The following is a 20,691-nucleotide window of genomic DNA, read 5'->3' as shown; positions in this document are numbered from 1 at the left end:
AACATTGTGTAGAGATTGGTAAGTTAACAATAGAAATAAAGGTGTTCATGCTAAATATATACTTGAATATTGTAACATCGGTATTATAGTGCCCCACTAACTATTTTTTAGGAATGCGACCAGCCCTTAAAGTTTTTACCTTTTGCTAAACTTAGAAAAGGTAGCTTTATTTGGTTTATTTGGTTTTTTTTGGTTTTCTCCACCTCACGAATTAGGGCTTCATTTTCTGGGAGAGATCCTATTTATATGATTAAAGCTTTAGAATCTATAAACATAGCTAAATTTGATAAATGGATGTAGCGACTACTTGATACACCAATACATATTGTATGTGGTTAAGATAAGAAATTGTAAGCTAAGAAATGTATACTTTGTAAGTTAATAGTGATATAAAGGTAGCTATAATTAGTAGTGAGGGGTCATTCGCAGCGAGAAACCAGAACTCTCTAGCTCACCAAATTGGGAAACAAATGCTGGAACCCTCAGACGCTAGAAAATAATTGTATGAAAATGTTCTTTCACATGGACCGAGAAAATAATCGGTTTCATAAGAACAGAGAAACGTTTTATGAATTGGGGGTTATTGGTCCCAACAGTATAATATATATAGAATAATATATCATATATTCTAATTGTTAACAAAACAATAACTTCAATTACTTGAAGATATCTTCTACTCCTAATTTTAATTTATCGGTAAACGACTAATCGGAGCTCCATAGTTATCGTAGCAGCCACCGATCATCACTGCGTGTCAAAAAAAAAAAAAAACCGTCGTATCGCATCCAAATCAAACTCAAAATAAGCCGTCAACAAAGTTATTCATAGTAACCACATTAAGTCGGCCATTGAATTATTTTCCAATAAGATTCTCAAAAATATTTGCATAGGGTTAATTACTCTTTGAGTTTTAATAACTGTTGAATTATCAATTTATTTAATTTTTCACTGATAACCCCTATATAGTGTTCCCCATCTTTATTAAATGGAAACTTTGGAAATTCATTCCAAAGACTTTTTGGTTAAATGGGTTCATGCCCCAGATAATTCTGTTATTGATTGGCAAGTTAAACCTTTGAAAAGGTCAATTAATTTGGCAATTTATAGAAAGAATGAAGAAATTTTAAAAGAAAATTTAAATGGTTCTGAAGTATCATTTAGTCTGCTTAATCAATCTCAAGCGTCATTAACTCAACATAGTCCAACAAATCATTTTAATGATATAGATCATAATGAAGGAACTGATCCTTTATCAACTCCTATACAACCACCACAAATCCCTACTACAACAGCTCGTCTTAGATCAACTTCACTTACTTCAGTAAATAGAACAGCATCAGTTACATCAGTAAATCAAATAACAAATAATAATTCTTATAAATCAAAATCAAGATCTTCAACAATTTCTTCTAATATTAATAATTCTGATTTATCTTTAATTAAAGATTATAATAAACTTATTGCAAATGAATTAGTTCATGGAAAATTCGAAGTAACAAAAGGTGGTATGTATGCTTTTATATTTGATAATTCATTTTCAAAAACTACTGGTAAAAAAGTATTCTTTAGTAGTAAAATAATTGAGAGTAATATTACTAGAAGAAAATCTTCTCTAGGTAGACAACCTAGTCAAAGAAATATTCGTGAACCTAAACCAACTCAATTAATTGATACTCCTTATGAAAGTGAAGAAGAAAGAGGTCCTATTCCAAATGGTGCATCTCCAAATATTTTAAGACCAAAAAATGGTGAATTATTACAAAGTATATTATTAAAGAAAAGAAGAAAGAAGTTACAAGGATTTACTAAAAGATACTTTATTCTTAATTTTAAGTATGGTACATTATCATATTTTAGAGTAAATGATAATAAATTAAGGGGTCAAATGCCAATAAAGCACTCTATTGTAAGTGCCAATGCTAAAACAAGAGAAATTATTATTGATTCAGGAATGGAAGTATGGAATTTAAAAGCATTAAATGTAAAAGAATTTAATGCTTGGGTCGATGCATTTAATGAAATTAAACGTATTGATTATGAAGATGGTATAGGAGAAGATAATATTGATGAATTAGAACATAGTCATATCGTATCTGAATTAGAATTAATTTTAAGTAAATTTGATCAATTGAAATTACAAACAGATTCTCCTATTGTGCTTGAAATTCAAGATGATATTTCTACATTAATTTCAAAAGTTAAACCAGGTAATAGAAATTCATTTGATGCACATTCATTAGTTTCTTCTAATGATTTTTATGATGCAAATGATTATTTGGATGTTACAAGTACAGGAGTTGTTTTATTAGATCTTCCTGCTCCAACTTCAAAATTAATAGATTCTAAATTGGCAGATTCACCTTCAGAAATGAGTATTCTGGAAGATCAACTTGATACAGTATCAACTTCATCCTCTTCTTCTGAAGGTGATGATGATCATGATGATGTTATACCCCTGTTATCCAAAATTACATCAAAAATTGTTCAAGAAGGTGAAGGTCAAGAAGGTGATGAAGATGAAACATTATATCCTTTACCTCATGATCCAATAGAAAGAGAATCTGATATTCCAGTTTGTAATCATTCTCCTCCAAGTATTTTAGGTTTTGTTCGTAAAAATGTGGGTAAAGATTTATCAACAATTGCTATGCCTGTAACAATGAATGAACCTATATCTACTTTACAAAAATATAGTGAAATGTTTGAATATTGTGAATTAATTGATAATGCATTACAACCTAGTTTTGTCGATGAATCAGGTGAAAAAATTTTAAGAATTGCTGCATTTGCTGTTAGTTATTTATCGAGTGCAAGAGTTAAAGAGAGAAATAATCGAAAACCTTTCAATCCATTATTAGGTGAAACTTTTGAATTAGTGAGAGAAGATAAAGGTATTAGATTAATCTCAGAAAAAGTTTCACATAGACCACCTGTATTTGCTTATTTTGTAGATTCTGCAAAATGGAATTTAACTTTTAGTCCTTCTCCTAAGCAAGCATTTTGGGGTAAAAATGCAGAAATTGTTACTAAAGGAGTAGTTAAATTGACTGTTAAGGAAACAAATGAAGTTTTCACTTGGTCTCATCCGTCAACTTTATTAAAAAATATTATTGCTGGTGAAAAGTATACTGAACCAAATTCTTCTATTACTATAAAATCATCATCAGGTTATAGAGCGGTTGTAGACTTTGCTAAGGGTGGTATGTTTAGTGGAAGATCAGAAGATTTAACCATAAAGGCTTTTGGTATTAATAAAAAAGAATTACCTTATACTGTTAGTGGTAAATGGACTGAATCTTTAACTTTGAAGACCAATACTACCGAGAAACTTATTTGGGAATGTGGTGAATTATTACCAAATGCAGTTAAGAAATTTGGTTTCACTACATTTGCTGGACAAATTAGTAAAATTACTCCTTTAGAACAAGGTAAACTTGCCCCAACAGATTCAAGATTAAGACCAGATATGAAAGTATATTTGAAAGGAGATGTTGATGAGGCTGAAACTCTTAAAGTTCAATTAGAAGAAGCACAAAGAACAAGAAGAAAAGAATTAGAAGATGCCGGTGAGGATCACTTACCAAAATTCTTTGAAAAGATTGGTGATGGTGAACCTGATAGTTCGGAATGGGTCTACGTTAGAGGCTCAAAGAGTTACTGGAATAGAAGAAAGAATCAAGACTGGGATGATTTAGTTAGCTTGTGGTAATAGTTGCTCTTAAAAAAATAAAATACATATAAATTATGATAATAAATAATACAAGTAAAAAAGTAAATGCACTAGGGACAAGGCTGTGAAATTCTTAGAATTCTTTCACATTTAGCCTAAACTGATAACCAAAACCTATTCATACTAGTAATATTTTGTTGTTCAGTCATATGACGAAGTCTTTCTTTTACATCTTCTTCCCGTTTGAAGATTAATGACATACAAATTGTAGTTAAAGCATCAATATTCACTGAAAAGATACTTTCATAGTTCAATGGTTCTAAAAGATCATCATGATCGTAAATATCTTCTACAGTGAGTTGAGCCCTTTCCTTTGACTTCCCCATAATTAAGTTAATTTCTTCCTCAAGTGTTGCTAATTTTTTCTCCCCTATTAAAAAGTGTGAATAGCTGTACTGATTGAAAGGATTACCAGAGCTATCCTTAATCCATCGGTATTGTTTGCCATTAAATTCATATTCAATTGTGGTTATGGTAGGGCTAGTATACATTTCAATTTTAAATGTTACTTGTGGATTATTACGATCTGGTGTAAATAATAATACATATGTATTTTTTTCTTTGGATATTTTACAAAATTCATAATAATCCTTATCAGGATCAAATCCCTTTTTGGCAAATGTTTTATCGTTAATATAATATTTGTAAATGGTTAAAAATTTATGAAATGAAAATGAATGACATTTAACCTTTAGCAACGGTACACCAATACCTAAATTTTGTAATTCTTTACATTGAGGACTTCGACGGCTTCCCTTAAAATCTTTATATTTATTAACTGAGTCATCCGAAACAAATACTTTCATACCATCTGTTATAGAATTACCTCTAATTTTGAATTTCCAAGAGTGACTTCGATTGCGCCTCAGTCTGGGGTTAAGGTTCTCACATTTTGAGTTATGGGGTTGCTGCAGTGCTTCAGAAGCAATACTATAAGATGGTGGCGGATCTTTTTCAGACATAGCTCATAGAATTGAAAAGATCCATACAGAATTCGAAGAGGAATAATAGTTCGCTTTATATATAAACCCCCCCACCCCCCAGTTCGGCTAAAAAGCGTCTTCGGTTGGGAAGGGGGCTTGGAGTGTCACTCATGTTGCAGGTGCGAAAAATAAAAAGTTATGAAAGCGCAATTTATGATTAAGCAATACTGTTACATTCTGTTATAAGTAATCTATCTACTAATATTAAATCTGTAATGAATTGCTACTAAAACTCAGATAACTATAATTATTCATATTTCTTTTTTTACGAGCTGCTGTGATATCTTCCTCACGTTTAAATACTAGCGACATACAAACCTTAATTAAGCTATCCATGTTAACCGAATGAATGCTTTCGTACTTAACTACATCTGCAGAAGGTTCGTAAAGATCTAACACATCAAGTAAAGCCGTTTGATTATAGGAATGGACTGCTGAAGAAACAAGTTCCTCCAAGGAAGCTAATTGCATTAAAGAAGTGTAATCATCCTTGGGATATCTCGAACTAAAACTAAAGAATTTTTTAAAGTTGTTTCCTAATAATGGATTGTCAATCGATTTATCACGATTAATCTTATAAGTTTGTTTATCCCAAAATCGAGCAAGACAATTTTGATTAGGATTTAATAAATAGTTAATGTAGTTATATTTGTACCACGAAGAACTTGGACCATTTTTAATCCATCTGTAAAAATTCCCTTGAAACTCATAATCTATAATAGGTAAAACATTATGAGCAAACATGACAACTTCAAAATTTACCAGAGGATTGAAACGATCAGGAGTGAATGAAAGTATATATGTAGTATAGTCAATATGTTTATTCTTAGTAACCTTACAAAATTTATAACAATCATTGGTAGAATCAAAGCCCTTTTGACGAAATGAATCCTCATTTATGAAATACTTGTATATTGTTAGCATCTTAGTCAAGGAAAATTCATGTGTTACAACTTTTAACAATGGAATTCCTACACCTGAATGTTGTACCTTTTTAGTAATTGAATGATTTCCATCATGTTTAAACGCTGAATACTTCCCAACTGAATCTTTAGAAACAAAAACCGTATAATCTGAACTAAAAATACGCTCGCAGATAACAAATTGCCAACCCTTAAAACCACTAATTGGTTGCAGGCTTCGATTACTGGATGTACCGGTAGCAGTACTATACGAGGGAAGGGCAGTCATTGTGTTTTCAATTTGTTGACTTAGTTCATGTAAATACAATTAAGAAGAAATGATTAGAGATAGATATATAAAAATGTATTTTCATTGATAAGGCTGTGAGATACTCAGCATGCGTGCGCCGTATGATCATTCAATTTTTTTAAATATTTTATTTTCACAGCCAATACTTGTTCATTAAGTGATTAAAGGGATTGAATTTATACAATCATCAAGATTATCAACAAATGACCTAATTTCGGCTAGCTTGAACCCTTTTCGCTTCTTGCCGTTTTCTATCGGTTCCAATAGCCTCTTCTATTTTCTTGATGACGAGCCCCGCACAAATAAAAACTGTATTATCCAAATCAACTGAATGGATACTATCTCTATCGATGTTAGAATGAGTCGAATTAATTGTGAGGACAGCATTTTCTCTGTTAAGAATGTAAGCATCACTCAATGTGGCTATATGGTTTTGAGAGATATACTCTGATAGACAATATCTGTTTGCTATATTAAAAAATTTCCAGATATACCCACCAATCAATGGATTACCTTTATTTTCAGAAATATTTATTGTGTGCTTTTCTTTATTCCAATGTTGAGCCAATGAAGGTCTTCCATTTTCTAACTTATAAAGATTATAATAATATCCACGAGGAAGGATACTTTTATTCTCTACCCATCTATAAATTTCTCCACGATATTCAAAATCAGTGATAGGTAAAATAAAATGTTTAAACATGGTGACTTCAAAATCTTTAGAGCTATCATCAGGGTCAGGAGTGAATTTAAGGACATAGGATGTATATCCCCAATGATAATATCTTGAAACTTGACAATACTGAAACTGGTCTGTTCTTTCTTTAAATCCTCTCTTAAGGAAATAGTCTTCGTCGATGAAAGTTTTGTAAACAGTGAAGAATGTATGAAAAGAAAAATAAGGCTGAGATGTTGTTAACAATGGTATACCAAACCCACGTCTTCGTCTCTCATTAATAGCATGAGAGCACTTCACTAAATTCAAATATGAGCTCCATTCACTTCTAGCTCGAACTGAAACAAATATTTTAAGGTTCCAATTAGTACTATTCATATTATAAATGATACCCCAACCATCTTCTGTATAACCTTTGGACAAAACGGGCACAATTGAGGCATTTTCAACTTCAAATTCGTCCCTTTGAGGCAGAACTTTCTCCTTATCAGAATAGTTGATAGAATTATCAATTTCTGGCATTACTAACTATTTACCGCTCACTCTCTAATGGTTGCAAAAGGTTTTGCAAAATAATACTACACGCGAAAAATCTATAAAATTGGATATTTATTATTTTTATCTAATTAAATGAAAGCGACTGAAGCTCCATCACCTCTAAGATCTGAACCACCAGCGTAAACGAATTTATTGTCTTCCTTAACTTCTTTCTTAATAATTTGTGCACGACCAAATGTACCTCTAGCGTATCCTGTAACAAGTTCTGTTGTATGGCCTAATTCTTTCAATTTGTTAATAACTTCCTCAGAAATACCTTCTTCAATTTTAACAATAGTAATAGGAGTACTAGCTGGGCCATCAGCCCCCTTTCCTCTGTCAGTATCTGGATTACCATCGGAATCAAGAATAAATCTAGGTGAGTCTATCAGTTGTTGTGGAGTAAATCCAAATAATGTCAAATTAAGTACATGTTGAACATGACATACAGGTTGAGCGAAACCTCCCATATTCCCAAATGCCGCATACAAAGAATCATCTGAATTAGTGATCATTCCAGGAATAATTGTATGATATGGTCTTTTACCTCCTTCTAAACAATTATTTTCCCCAGGAGATAAATTGAAGTTGGCACCTCTATTTTGAAGACAAAATCCATAATCTTCAACTAATATACCAGATCCAAATCCTTGATATACAGAGTTAATAAAAGAACAAGCTTCACCATTAGAATCAGAAACAGTGAAATAAACTGTATCAGATTTAAATTTAGGATCTGGAATTCCATGACTCAAGGTATTTCCATCAAGAGATTTTTCAGGATCAAATAAAGCTGCTCTCGTACTCAAGTATTCTGGACTTAATAATTTATCAATAGGAATATTCTTGAAGGCTTCATCGGTAACATATTCATCGGCATCATAGAATGCAAGTTTATTTGCTTCAATTAATATATGTAAATATTCTGCAGAATTATGTTTCAATTCCTTAAGATCAATTTTCTTGGATTTGGCAAGCTCTTGAACAATCCCAAGAGCCAAAAGAGCAACTAAACCATGTCCATTAGGAGGAATTTCCCAAACATTATAACCTTGGAAATTAAGATTGATAGGATCCACGAATGTAGATGTATGATTTTTTAAATCATCCAAAGTTAATTTATGATTTCTTGCACTAGTGGTTTTAATAATGGCTTCAGCAATTGGTCCTTCATAATAGGCTTTCTTACCTTCCTTACCAATTAATTTTAATGCTTCAGCAATTGGTTTATTAAAAGCCAATTCTCCTTCTTTAGGACCTTCCCCATCAAATAAAAGGGCATTGTTTTTAGCATCTGGATTTTGAGCTTTAAGTTTTTTAGCACTACCTCTCCAAGCTCTTGATGCAAGTTCAGCAACTGGGAAACCATTTTCTGCCAATTCTATGGCAGGTTCAAGAATTTCAGAAAAGGTAACCTTACCAGAACCCCATTTTTCATAAGCATCATTCCAACCCGCAATTGCACCTGGAACAGTTACAGAAAATACAGAGGTATAAGGAATTCTTTTCATTGGTTTACCATTATTATGTTCATTCCATACATCTTGAGGAGTGACATTCTTAGCAGCTCTTCCACTACCATTTAATCCCAAGACTTTTCCACTCTTTGGATCATTTTTATCGTCTAATTTATAATATAAAGCAAAACAATCACCTCCAATACCTGTTGAAGCAGGTTCAGTTATGACAAGAGCTGCTGAAACAGCAATTGCTGCATCAACACAATTTCCTCCTTTCTGTAAGATTCTAAGACCAGCAGCACTAGCAAGACTTTGAGATGAAGAAACAATTCCCTTAGTTGAATATACAGTTGATCTTCTTGAGGCAAATTTAATAAATTCTTCACCAACAGCCATATTGAAAAAACAAAAATTGTGGGGTACTCTAAAATATAATTCTAATTAATGGAAAAACTTAATTAATGATATAGAAAAATGTATCAATTGAAGAAATTCAACAAATAATTACTATATGCCTAAATTTCTTCTTATCAATATAAATTTAAAATACACAATAAGAATATGGAGGAGGTATTTATAGTCAGATCTTGCGTAATCGCTATGTCGTTTTGGAGGAGCCGCAAAGTTTCGGAACCGCTAACCAGTTAGCCGCAGGGCCGGTGAAAAAATCCAATTAGTATTTAATGCCGGAGTGTAACTGCTACAATTAACGAGATGTAAGTAAGCTTGGCATTAACAGAGTCAATATACATCGGACTGTGGGGCTATAGTTTCTCCTATATTGAAAGAAACAATATATATAACTTTCAGCTTATAAATGATACTACAATACCATTTTTAATTCACATGTAATGATAAAGCTTGGGACTATCTATGGCCTGCCTGGCTTTCTCGATTACGTAAGTTTAGATATGTATGAGATTGTACAGGATTTTTTTTTTTTAATTATACAATTTGCTAAACCCATCTTTTTGCAATAATAGGCAAGGCAAGTAATTGCCATGGGTGTTAATTCATTATGGGATATATTAGGACCTACGGCCCGACCGGTAAGATTAGATGCGTTATCTAGAAAGCGTTTAGCAGTGGATGCATCTATTTGGATATATCAATTTTTAAAAGCAGTAAGAGATCAAGAAGGTAATTCATTACCACAATCACATATAGTTGGATTCTTTAGAAGAATTTGTAAATTATTATATTTTGGTATTCGACCAGTTTTTGTCTTTGATGGAGGTGCGCCAGCATTAAAGAGAGAGACCATAAACAAAAGACGTGAAAGGCGAAGAGGTAATGCTGAAACAACGCGACAAACAGCTCAAAAGCTCTTAGCTATTCAACTTCAAAGAGCGGCTGAACAATCGTATAAGCCTAATAATAATAAAGTTACAAATATTCAGACTGGTTATGATATTGATGATGAAGATGAAGATATTATTTATCTCGAAGATTTACCTATAAATCATCCTCAACAAGTAAGTTCATTAGCAACTAAAGATAAAGATAATAATATTAACGTTACAGATTCACCAGAAAGACCAAAGAGTTTTAGAAAGACTGATGAATATCATTTACCTGAGATAAAAGAATTCCGAGTTTCAAAAGACGATGGTAGAATCATGGCTGAAGAAGATTATATGGAATCAAAATTAGAATCATATGATTATGATCATGTAGATGGTATAGATATTAATGAAATTGATCCAAGTTCAAAAGAATTTGAACAATTACCTTTGGAAACTCAATATATGATATTATCACATCTTAGAGTGAAATCTAGATTAAGATTAGGATTTAATAAAAAGCAATTAGAAGATATATTCACTGATAGTATGGATTTCTCAAAATTTCAAATAAGGCAAGTTCAACGTCGTAATTTTTATACTCAAAAATTAATGAATGTTGCTGGAATGGGAGATGATGGAAATGCTTCTAAAAGAATAGCAAGTAATAAAGATAGGCGATATGCTTTAGTTAAAAATGAAAATGGTTGGACAATGTCCTTACAAGAACCAGAATCAACAGCAGAGAATCCAATATATTTAGATGAAAAGGGGAATGAATTTAAGTATATGCATGATGTAAAGAAAGAAGTAAATATTGTACTGAAGAAACCACAAGAAGAATCTAAAAATATTGAAACTATAGAAAGTGATTCTGATTTTGAAGATGTGCCATTGGAATCAAAAATAAAAGAAGAAGAAGAGGAAGAAAAGAATATAGAGGACAAAGAACTTCAGTTAGCTTTAGTTCGATCAATATATGATCAATATGAAAATGATGAACATAATATAATTACTGATAATGGATTTAATGAAAATGAAATTAAGCTTGCGATAGAGAATTCTAAAAAGGATTATCTTGAATTACAGAATAAGGAAAAAGAATTAAATTTTGATATTATCACTGCTAAAATTACCTCCCAGGATTTACCAGCCAACAATAATAATATAAGTAATGATGATCTTAAATTACCTGAAAAGTTCAATTTAGGGGAATCTATTTTTGCTGGAAGCCCTGAAAAGACTCCATTAAAAACAATCATTAATGATAGTGATGATAAAAATGATAAAATAACATTTGGTCCTTCAATATTTGTTGAAAATCTAGATGGCAAGGAAGTTATTGGTAAAGAAGCAATTGAAGAAAATACTGTTGATATTGAACCTAAGATACCTGAAATAGTATATTCTGAAGATGAATTTGATGAAATCGAAAATAAACATATAGATAAGGTAATTATAGAGGATCTGACAGAAGATACCAGAGTAAAGGAAATGCCAACTTGGTTCACAAATGGAAATAGTTCAGTTTTGAATGCACACAAGGAGCCCTTTATACCCAAATCAACAATAAATCAAGTTCGAAAAGAAGATGATAATGAAACGGGGTTAATTTCATGGTCGGAGGCAAAAGATATAATACAACAAAGGGAGTCTGATAATGAGCATGATTCTGATGTTGAAGAAATCATTGCTCCAATCCCAAAAGAACCAGCACCCAATGGTATTGATCATATTAATGAAGAAGAAGTAGAACAAGAAGAAGTAGTACTTCCAGCAAGAGAGCTGAGAAAGGCTGAGATTCTTGATTATGATTTTGAAGAAGAAGATGAAGTAGAATTATTAGAGCAAATGAGGACTGAAGAGAATGATCATGAAGATTTTAGAACTAAGATTAAACAGTCTCAAACAATGCCTGTTAAAACAATCGGTACTACCGTAACAGATGAACAACTTTTACAAGAAAAGTATCAAAAGGCCAAAAGAGATTCAGATGAAGTTTCTGAAGCTATGATTACTGATGTACAAGAATTATTAAGAAGATTTGGTATACCCTATATTACTGCACCAATGGAAGCTGAAGCTCAATGTGCAGAATTATTAAAGATTGGATTAGTAGATGGAATCATTACTGATGATAGTGATTGTTTTTTATTTGGAGGAGATAAAATCTATAAAAATATGTTTAATCAGAAGCAATATGTTGAATGTTATCTTAAAGATGATTTAGAAGGAAAATTAGGATTAAGTCAAGATAATCTTATTGAATTTGCATTACTTCTTGGTAGTGATTATACTGAAGGTATTAAAGGTATAGGACCAGTAATGGCCATGGAAATATTAGCAGAATTTGGTTCACTTAAAAAGTTTAAAGATTGGTATGATATAAAAACTACTACAGTCCAAACTCCTGATCAAACACTTTCAACTTTAGAAAAGAGTCTTGTTTCAAGAATTAAAAATGGGAAATTATATCTTCCAGAATCATTTCCTGATAATGTAATATTTGATGCATATAAGTTACCTGAAGTTGATCATGATCGTACTGAATTTAAATGGGGGGTTCCAAATTTAGATCAAATTCGAACATATTTAATGTTTAATGTTGGTTGGAATCAATCTCAAGTTGATGAAGTTATGATTCCTCTTATAAGAGATATGAATAGGAAACTTACAGAAGGGACTCAGTCAACCATTGGAGAGTTCTTTCCTCAAGAGTATATTCAATTAAGGAAAGAGCTTAATATTGGTAAACGTATGAAATCGGCTGCGAATAAGTTACATAAGAGAAAAAAGCTTAGTAGTAGTTAAGATAAAGCTTAGTTAGTAGTAGTTAGTTAGTAGTAGTTAGTTAGTTAGTAGTAGTTAATAGTTAGTAGGTAGTTAGATTAATGTTAATGTTAATGAATTATGATTATGTCGCACTCGCGAAAAAACACTCGAGCCGCAAACACTCACTGAAAAAATGGCTTCCGCGAAATCAACTACTGGCCTATAAAGTCAAAGTTGAAGTTGACATATAATTAAGCTATTAAAGTATTAAAGATAGGTAAGAACAAATAAAAATGGCGGATTCGTTTGCCAAGATATCGTCGATGATAGAGTCCGCACGGGACTTAACCATAGAAGCGGCGGTATCGGCATCATCTCGATTAACCGATACTCCGAGTGGACTGAGACCACAAGAGATTTCAAAATTATTAAATTCAAGAACTGAACGAGAAATTTTAAATGGTATGAAATGTGTTATATCAATAATTTCAAGAGGTGAAGATGGTTTACCATATTTTGCTGATGTTGTTAAAAATATTACTACTACAAATACAAAAATTAAAAATTTAGTATTAATTTATTTAACAAGATATGCTGATATTGAACCTGATACAGCCTTATTATCAATTAATTCAATTCAAAAATCTTTAAATGATAAAAATCCAATTAATAGAGCTAGAGCTATTAGATCATTAGCAGGTATAAAAATTATATCGATTGTTCCAATACTTTTATTATGTATTAAAAGAACAATTAATGATCCATCACCATTAGTTAGATCAGCAACAGCAGTTGCTATTGGGAAAGTTTTTGATATTGATAATAGTTCAAAAAAGCAATTACTTGAATATATAAATAAATTAATTGCTGATTCTGATCCTCAAGTTGTATCATCAACCATTAAAACTTATTATAAAATAAGAGAAGAATATATAAATTCTTCAAAGATTTGGGAACCAATTCATGGAAATTTTCGAAGATTATGTTCTTTAATAACTCAATTAGATGAATGGAGTCAATGTTTTTTAATAGATATTTTAACTGAATATTCTCGAAAATTCTTACCTAAACCAAAATTATATTTCATTGGACAAGAAAATAAAGTTATTGATATGCCTGATTTTAATGAAAGGACAATTATTCTGAATGAATATGATATATCATTTGATGATGATTTACAATTATTTTTAAATTCTTTACGATTACTTGTTTATTCTAGAAGTGATTCAGTAATACTAAGTGTTGTTAAGGCAATTTTCTTTTTAACTCCTTCAAAATTTCTTATAGAATTTGATATTCCTTATGCATTAGTTAAATTAACTCATACATCAAGTTCATCTCAATCAGAATCATTTATATGGCAAATTATATCTTATATTTCTGCCTTTGATAAAAGTATATTTCAATCATTTTACAAAAGTTTTTATGTTTTTCCAACTGATACTACAATTGTAGCTAAAAGTAAATTAGAAATTTTATCATCATTAATTGATCATTCTAATATTAAATTTATTCTTGAAGAATTAAAATATTATGCATTATATTCTAATAATAAAATGATTTCTCGAGAATCAATTCGAACTATAGGTCGTTGTGCTCAACTTTCATCTGATTGGAGTATGATTATATTAAAATGGTGTTTAAAAGAAATTCAAAATACTTCCGGAGGAATTTTAAATGAATTACTTACTGTTGTAAGATATTTCATGCAACAAAAGATTAATTCTAAAGAAAATATTGATAATGAAAAGGAAATTGTTGTTAAAACTTGTCATCGTTTATCTACTATAATTCAAGATAAAAATTTTAGTATTGAAAGTGATGCAAAAGCCAGTATAATTTGGATTATTGGAGAATTTACTAATGTAGCTGAGAATTCTATTGGACCAGATGTTTTAAGAACTTTAATTAAATCATTTGCTAAAGAAGATGAAAATGTAAGATATCAAATATTAGTATTAGCATCAAAGATATGTACATATGAACTTAAATTAATTAAAAATGAAACTGGTAATTTTGATGAAATTTATACTGAAAGAGTAACAAATAATATTAGTATTAAAATGTTTCAACATGTTTTACATTTATCAAAATATGATGAATCATATGATACAAGAGATAGAGCAAGAATGTTTAATGTATTATTAAATTCTGGTAAAGATCAAATTGATTTAGCTTCATTATTCTTACAAGCTCCTAAACCAATTCCTATAGCTAATGATCCATCATTTAAAGAAAAAGATTTAATAAGAATTTTATCTAAATTTTTTAGTGTAAGTGATTGGTCAGATGCTGAAACTTTACCAAATTCAAAAATAAGAACTCCAGTAGCTATACAACATAATAAATTAGAAGCAGGTAGTGGAATTTCATTTGTTTCTTCTGCAAATTACAATAGAACACCATCTCCACTTCCAATTTCCAAACATGCAATTTCTTCAGAACAGTTTCAGAATTCATCACACCCTCTTTCAAATGTTTTATCTAATCCTTCTATAGAAAGGGCCAAGCAGACTTATCAACTTCAAAGTCTTGACGATTTTTTTGGTGCAGAAGATGAAGATAGTGAAGATGATGATGAAGAAGAAGAAGAAGATGAGGAGTCGGAAGAAGAATCCGAAGCGGAAGAAGATTCCGAAGAAGAAGAGTCAGATGTACACAGTCAAGCAGCACAAGAAGAAGAACAATCTGAAGAGGAATCGGATGAATCTGATGAATCTGATGATGAAGTGGGTCTACTTTCAAATCAGAAACTGCAGTCTAATGGTGATCATTGAGGATTCAGGTTCCGGTTCAGGTTCAGGTTCCGGTTCAGGATCAGGACTAGATCCAGGTCCAGATTCAGATTTCAGTACTTGGTAACACTCCACGATAAAATACGCGTACTTGAAATTATTGCAATCAGCACTTGGCAACTGATATTTGATATAAATAGTTATATAAACAGGTAAGAAACATTTATAACTATTTAACTTATAAATTGTAACTTATATAATATGACTCTCATACAAACTAACAAAGCTATGTTATTATCTGTGATTCTTATCTTATTAAGTTATATTAATCTTATCTTAGCAGTAGATTATACTTATACAGTAGGATATACCTTTTTTTATATATTGTTCTGACACGTCCTTTTCATTCTAACTAACATTTTTTTGTAGATTAATCCAGCCTTTGATACATGTGATGATTGTGTATTAATTACTACTCCGGCTAATTTACAAGGTACTGAACTGATAACTGTACCTTTACAAACTCCAACTTTTACACAATTATTTCCTAGTTCTAGTAGTTCTACCGGACAAATTGAAGTAACTCCAACAACACCTAGTTCTAGTTCTAGTTCTAGTAGTCCTACACCTCTAACTACTAGTACTACAGTTCCTCAAACAACATTTACTCCAACTATTGTAACTTCTCTTACATCTCCTGTTGTTCCTATTAAGACTACAAGTTCTCTGTCAAGTAGTGTTACTTCACCTACACCAACAGAAACAATAGTAAATGAAATAATTGCTATTACATCTACAGAATTGATATGCCAAACAACAGATTTTACTTATACTAGTAGTTCAGTTTCATATTTTGATTCGACTAGTATATCAATTCAAACTATTGCAAGTGAATTAGAAATTCCAATCACAAATTGGATTACTACAACCAGTTTAATTTATTATCCAAATCCTATAACTAATGAAGAAATTCATACTTATAATTTTGGTAACTACTCTACTAGTACTACTTCAACATCAATTAATATTTTGACAAGTACTCTTACATTAACTCAAACCATTCCGTCTATTACTTTTTCTACCGAAACTCAAACATCCTCATTTAATTGGATTTATATTTTTCCTTATGAAGAAGATATTGTAAATGTTCAAGTTATTCAACTGGTAGTTTGTTATCAAACTTTAGTGGTTAATTATGAAAGTCAATTAATAACAGTAACTTATGTTGTACCATCTACATCTCCTACAGCTATACAAACACCTAAATCATCTACAGTGTTCACAACAACTATTGTAGGAACTCCAACTGCTAGTACTAAATTATCTGCGACAATTCAATCTGCGACAATAATTCAATCTGCGACAATAATTCAATCGGCTCCTACAACAACCACAACTACAACTCCAACTACAACTCCAACTTCAACTCCACCACCAACTCTTGTTACAGTAATATCTACTGCTACCATAGTTGTCACTACTAATCCTTGTGAACCAGTAATTTCTACTGAATATTCCACATTAGCCAAAATAATCAATGAATCTCCCTTAGTATTAAATGCTGCATCCAATCAAATAATTATATTAAAAGCTTGGAATATGTTATCTACTTTTATTATAGGATTTCTATTCGTTTTATTCTTATGATTAACTTATTATCTTCGCCACACATATTCATTCTACGTAATTCTATCTAATTGGCTATCATAGAATATTGATCTCTCATCTAAATAGTTCACACTAACAGATGGATAATTTAAAGGATCTCTGAATTCTAACTCAATCATTTTATTATCACTATTCTGTAAATTATCCTTTAGATTAATATAAAATGTATAGGCTGCAGTAACCATAAATCCTGATGATATTACATATGTTAAAAGACCAATAGTACTAATTGATAATGTCGCTTTTCTCATTTGACAATCATTAGATAATTTTAAAAGTAAATTTGTTTGAGCAATAATGGTAGTTAAATTATCTGTAGTAATAGAATTCATACTATTAGATACTTGTAATCCTGAATAAGTTGGAATAAATCCAAAATAATTCGATAATATAGAATTTGGAAATGATGAATCAGTTAGATTATAATTAAGTAATAACAGGGTAATATCATCACATTTCCAATTTCCATACATTGATGCTTGATAAATAGTTGAAGTAAACCAAATCCCAATTGATCCAATTTCAGAGGAGGTAATAGTCGATAAATAAGCTAATTGACTCTTAGATAATCCAAGAAAATTCAGTGACAGAATAGTTGTAGATGGCCTCAAGCCAATTAAATTTGATCCAATTAATGTAGAATGCGAACCACAAGTAATACTACCAGATAAAAGAGATATAATTATTGGTTTGGAAGTTGATGAAAAAGTAAGATTATCAAATAAATTTAATTCTGAAATACTATTTTCTTGTAAAGGATTAGTAATCAGTCGAGTGGTTAAATTTTCAAATCCGAATCCTTGTTCAACTGTACTTAATAAACTAGTTAGATTATTAGAATTAACCAATTGATTAAATTCATTAATATCATCAGATAAACTTCCCTTTCTCTTTAATACCACAATAGATATTACTATAATAATAATAGCCATAGAAAACTGAGCTCCTCTATTTATAATGGATGTTTGCATTGTATGTGTTTTGATATAAATCAATCAGATGTGATATGAAATCATAAACTCCTTATTCTTCAAACACTCGTTCATTCCTTCGCCCACTCACTCACTCACTCACTCCTTGACCCATAAAAATAAATTTGCAACCATACCTTCCTAATTAGGCAACTCTCAAAAAAATTTTAGTGGGAATCGAATAGACCCCATATTTTATGATAAATTTCTGTTTAACAGCAGTGTATAAGACACGATGACGCTAAATTTATAAAACAAACTACCACATGAGCCCCTGACAAAGTTACTTTAAGTAAGGGGATCTTAAATTTTTTTACAGCACTTCTCTTTTTTACAACCATTCTTCATTTTCAAACCTATTGTGGGTAGTTTCTCTATTATCTCTATTTAGTCCTTGTCAACAGTTGCAAATCAAATCAATTAATTGAACGTGTAAGTTATCCCAACCTTTCTTTTTTATTGGTTTAGTTTTCTCACAATGGCTACTTCTGATACTGAATTAGTAGCTAATTGTGCTACAAATTTTAATACATCTGAAATTGATGTAGATAGTAATGGTACTTCAACTCCAGTTAATGAATCTTTAGATGAATATAATGTACCTAAATTAGAAGTTATTGATGAAGAAAAAATAGATAAAGAAGTAAATTCTTTAGTTGAATATGCTTCTGAACTTGCTATTTGTGATAATGAAGAAGTTTCTTCTGAAGGTGAAGAAATGGAATTACCATTAATTGAACCAGAATTTGAAGATCCCCTAAATTCTTCTGAAACAGAAATATCTCCTGAAATAAAAATAGTTAATGATGAAGATAATGATAATTATTCAAACAAAGATTCAATTGAAATTCATGAAGAAGTTCAAAAAGTAGATAATAAAGTTAGTAGAACAAGTTCTATTTCATCAGTAGAGAAAAATAATGATGAACCATTCATTAGAGGTAAACCTTCAGCTTGTGTATTTGTTGCCAGTCTTTGCTCTAATATTTGTGATGATGATTTATGTGTATCAGTTACAAATCATTTTCTGCAATGGGGTAAATTATCTACAGTTAAAGTATTGAGAGATACATCAAATCGTCCTTATGCATTTGTTCAATATACCAATGAATCTGATTCTAAAGTTGCAATAGAAAAAGGTCATAATACTTTATTAGATGGTAGAAATATAAGGTGTGAAGCTGCCAAAGTAAATCGTACTTTATATATTATATTTAATGAGAATTGGTTAAAAAGATCAGTAAGTTTAAAAATGGATCAATATGGTGAAGTTGAAACTTTAGTTTCTTCTGATATTCAAGGAAGAATAAATAAGTATTCTCCTAAAAACTCCAGATTTTGGTTTGTAAAATTTGTTTATAGAGAAGATGCTATTAGAGCATTTGCTGATTTAACTGATGAAGAATTAATAGAAGTTGAATGGGCTCAAAATTTAGAAGAAGTTGCTAGAAATAGGCAAGAAAAGCCAGAAAATATTCCAAAATTTGATAAATTTTCAATATTTATTGGTCAAATTCATCCAAATGTTGAAGAAAATGAATTAACAGAAAGATTTAAAAGGCATGGTGAGATAGAATATCTTAATTTGGTAAAGAAGAATAATCATAATTTTGCCTTCATAAAGTATATAAAAGAATCTAGTGCAGCTAGTGCTGTTGAAAGAGAGAATCATTCAATTTTACATGGTAAAACAATGCATGTACAATATCGTGAAAATCATAATGTACCAAAGCAATTACAAACAACAACTTATGGAATTGCTTTAGCTCCTCCACCAATTAATTTGAAACGGAAAACTATAACAAATTCTAATGGTATTATGGTTGCAAGTAATATGGCTACAGAACCACAAATTCAAAAATCTAAATTCAATGGTTATTCATCAAATAATATCAATAAAAGAATTTCAAATACCAATTATTCAAATAGAAAAATTATGAATAAGATTGATACAAATATTAATAATAACAAGAGTGATAAATTTTATAAATCTTCTACAAATTTCAATGGAAATATTCCAAATAATAAGTACTCAAAGTTTAAAGGTTTTCAAAATTCTGTAAATAAAAGATTAGATTATAGGCTTCCATCAAAGCCAATAGAGTCACCTACTAAAATTATGCATCGAAGATATGATAATTTAAATCTGGAAAATAATAATAGTAGATGGTTTGATAAAAAGTTTGATTTTAGAAGTAATTCATCATTAGGTTATAATAATAAGAATATTTCAAATAGTAATAATACTAATACTGCCAGTCCTGAGAAAATTTCCAATGATATGGCAGTTACTAATAATGCAGCTGTTCCTTATTATTATTATATACCAGATACTGAAGTTCCTAGTAGTTCAAATGGTAATGGTAATGGAATTGGGAATGTAACTGGTACAACTACTGGATCTACAAATTTTTATAATCCATATCCACAATATTATATGCCAAATGGTGAATATTCAACTGGGAATTCTCGAAGTGGAGGATATGGATTAAATACATATTCAATGTATTATCCTAGTGAATCTGAATTCCAACCATTGGATAAGAAATAAATTATGCTTAAATTAAAAATAAAATATTTGGCTTATATCTATGCTATTATTGCTAAAATTATAGTTTCCTCAAATTTAGATTGTATATTTATCATTCTTTAATTTTCTGTAAA

At 30.4% G+C, this 20,691-nt stretch overlaps 10 protein-coding genes across 10 annotated transcripts; 5 read left to right on the top strand and 5 right to left on the bottom strand. All coding sequences in view use genetic code 12, as the record gives it.

Moving 5' to 3' along the window:
* Nucleotides 1-985: 985 nt before the first annotated feature.
* OSH3 (oxysterol-binding protein related protein) lies at nucleotides 986-3,741 on the top strand (the record flags this gene model as incomplete). The annotated part of the gene is made up of 3 exons (XM_064885642.1): nucleotides 986-1,182; nucleotides 1,303-1,616; nucleotides 1,701-3,741. 3 exons carry the CDS (start codon nucleotides 986-988, stop codon nucleotides 3,707-3,709), a joined length of 2,520 nt encoding a protein of 839 aa, XP_064740725.1. The 3' UTR covers nucleotides 3,710-3,741.
* On the bottom strand, nucleotides 3,738-4,805 carry RJT21DRAFT_9542 (uncharacterized protein). Its single transcript, XM_064885711.1, has one exon. The coding sequence runs from the start codon at nucleotides 4,690-4,692 to the stop codon at nucleotides 3,826-3,828; it is 867 nt and encodes a 288-aa protein (XP_064740724.1). The 5' UTR covers nucleotides 4,693-4,805; the 3' UTR covers nucleotides 3,738-3,825.
* RJT21DRAFT_9545 (uncharacterized protein) lies at nucleotides 4,805-6,004 on the bottom strand. The gene has a single exon (XM_064885712.1). It carries the CDS (start codon nucleotides 5,902-5,904, stop codon nucleotides 4,918-4,920), a length of 987 nt encoding a protein of 328 aa, XP_064740723.1. The 5' UTR covers nucleotides 5,905-6,004; the 3' UTR covers nucleotides 4,805-4,917.
* A 129-nt stretch (nucleotides 6,005-6,133) lies between these two features.
* Nucleotides 6,134-7,123, bottom strand: RJT21DRAFT_137032 (uncharacterized protein; the record flags this gene model as incomplete). The annotated part of the gene is made up of 1 exon (XM_064883284.1): nucleotides 6,134-7,123. One exon carries the CDS (start codon nucleotides 7,121-7,123, stop codon nucleotides 6,134-6,136), a length of 990 nt encoding a protein of 329 aa, XP_064740722.1.
* A 104-nt stretch (nucleotides 7,124-7,227) lies between these two features.
* Nucleotides 7,228-9,444, bottom strand: ECM38 (Ecm38p; the record flags this gene model as incomplete). The annotated part of the gene is made up of 1 exon (XM_064879720.1): nucleotides 7,228-9,444. The coding sequence occupies exon 1, from the start codon at nucleotides 8,992-8,994 to the stop codon at nucleotides 7,228-7,230; it is 1,767 nt and encodes a 588-aa protein (XP_064740721.1). The 5' UTR covers nucleotides 8,995-9,444.
* Nucleotides 9,445-9,599: 155 nt separating this feature from the next.
* RAD2 (ssDNA endodeoxyribonuclease) lies at nucleotides 9,600-12,774 on the top strand (the record flags this gene model as incomplete). Its single annotated transcript, XM_064885641.1, has 2 exons — nucleotides 9,600-11,630; nucleotides 11,667-12,774. The coding sequence occupies 2 exons, from the start codon at nucleotides 9,600-9,602 to the stop codon at nucleotides 12,690-12,692; spliced, it is 3,057 nt and encodes a 1,018-aa protein (XP_064740720.1). The 3' UTR covers nucleotides 12,693-12,774.
* A 172-nt stretch (nucleotides 12,775-12,946) lies between these two features.
* On the top strand, nucleotides 12,947-15,430 carry RJT21DRAFT_129112 (uncharacterized protein; the record flags this gene model as incomplete). The annotated part of the gene is made up of 1 exon (XM_064882943.1): nucleotides 12,947-15,430. The coding sequence occupies one exon, from the start codon at nucleotides 12,947-12,949 to the stop codon at nucleotides 15,428-15,430; it is 2,484 nt and encodes an 827-aa protein (XP_064740719.1).
* A 219-nt stretch (nucleotides 15,431-15,649) lies between these two features.
* RJT21DRAFT_111135 (uncharacterized protein) lies at nucleotides 15,650-16,685 on the top strand (the record flags this gene model as incomplete). Its single annotated transcript, XM_064879964.1, has 3 exons — nucleotides 15,650-15,748; nucleotides 15,818-16,552; nucleotides 16,638-16,685. 3 exons carry the CDS (start codon nucleotides 15,650-15,652, stop codon nucleotides 16,683-16,685), a joined length of 882 nt encoding a protein of 293 aa, XP_064740718.1.
* Nucleotides 16,686-17,067: 382 nt separating this feature from the next.
* On the bottom strand, nucleotides 17,068-18,027 carry RJT21DRAFT_4003 (uncharacterized protein; the record flags this gene model as incomplete). Its single annotated transcript, XM_064884429.1, has 1 exon — nucleotides 17,068-18,027. The coding sequence occupies one exon, from the start codon at nucleotides 18,025-18,027 to the stop codon at nucleotides 17,068-17,070; it is 960 nt and encodes a 319-aa protein (XP_064740717.1).
* Nucleotides 18,028-18,505: 478 nt separating this feature from the next.
* RJT21DRAFT_137026 (uncharacterized protein) lies at nucleotides 18,506-20,616 on the top strand (the record flags this gene model as incomplete). The annotated part of the gene is made up of 1 exon (XM_064883282.1): nucleotides 18,506-20,616. One exon carries the CDS (start codon nucleotides 18,506-18,508, stop codon nucleotides 20,576-20,578), a length of 2,073 nt encoding a protein of 690 aa, XP_064740716.1. The 3' UTR covers nucleotides 20,579-20,616.
* Nucleotides 20,617-20,691: the final 75 nt, after the last annotated feature.

Source organism: Scheffersomyces amazonensis (genome assembly GCF_036850825.1).
Source record: "Scheffersomyces amazonensis strain UFMG-HMD-26.3 chromosome Unknown RJT21scaffold_1, whole genome shotgun sequence".
NCBI lineage: Eukaryota > Fungi > Ascomycota > Pichiomycetes > Serinales > Debaryomycetaceae > Scheffersomyces > Scheffersomyces amazonensis.
This window is presented reverse-complemented; position numbering and strand designations above follow the sequence as displayed.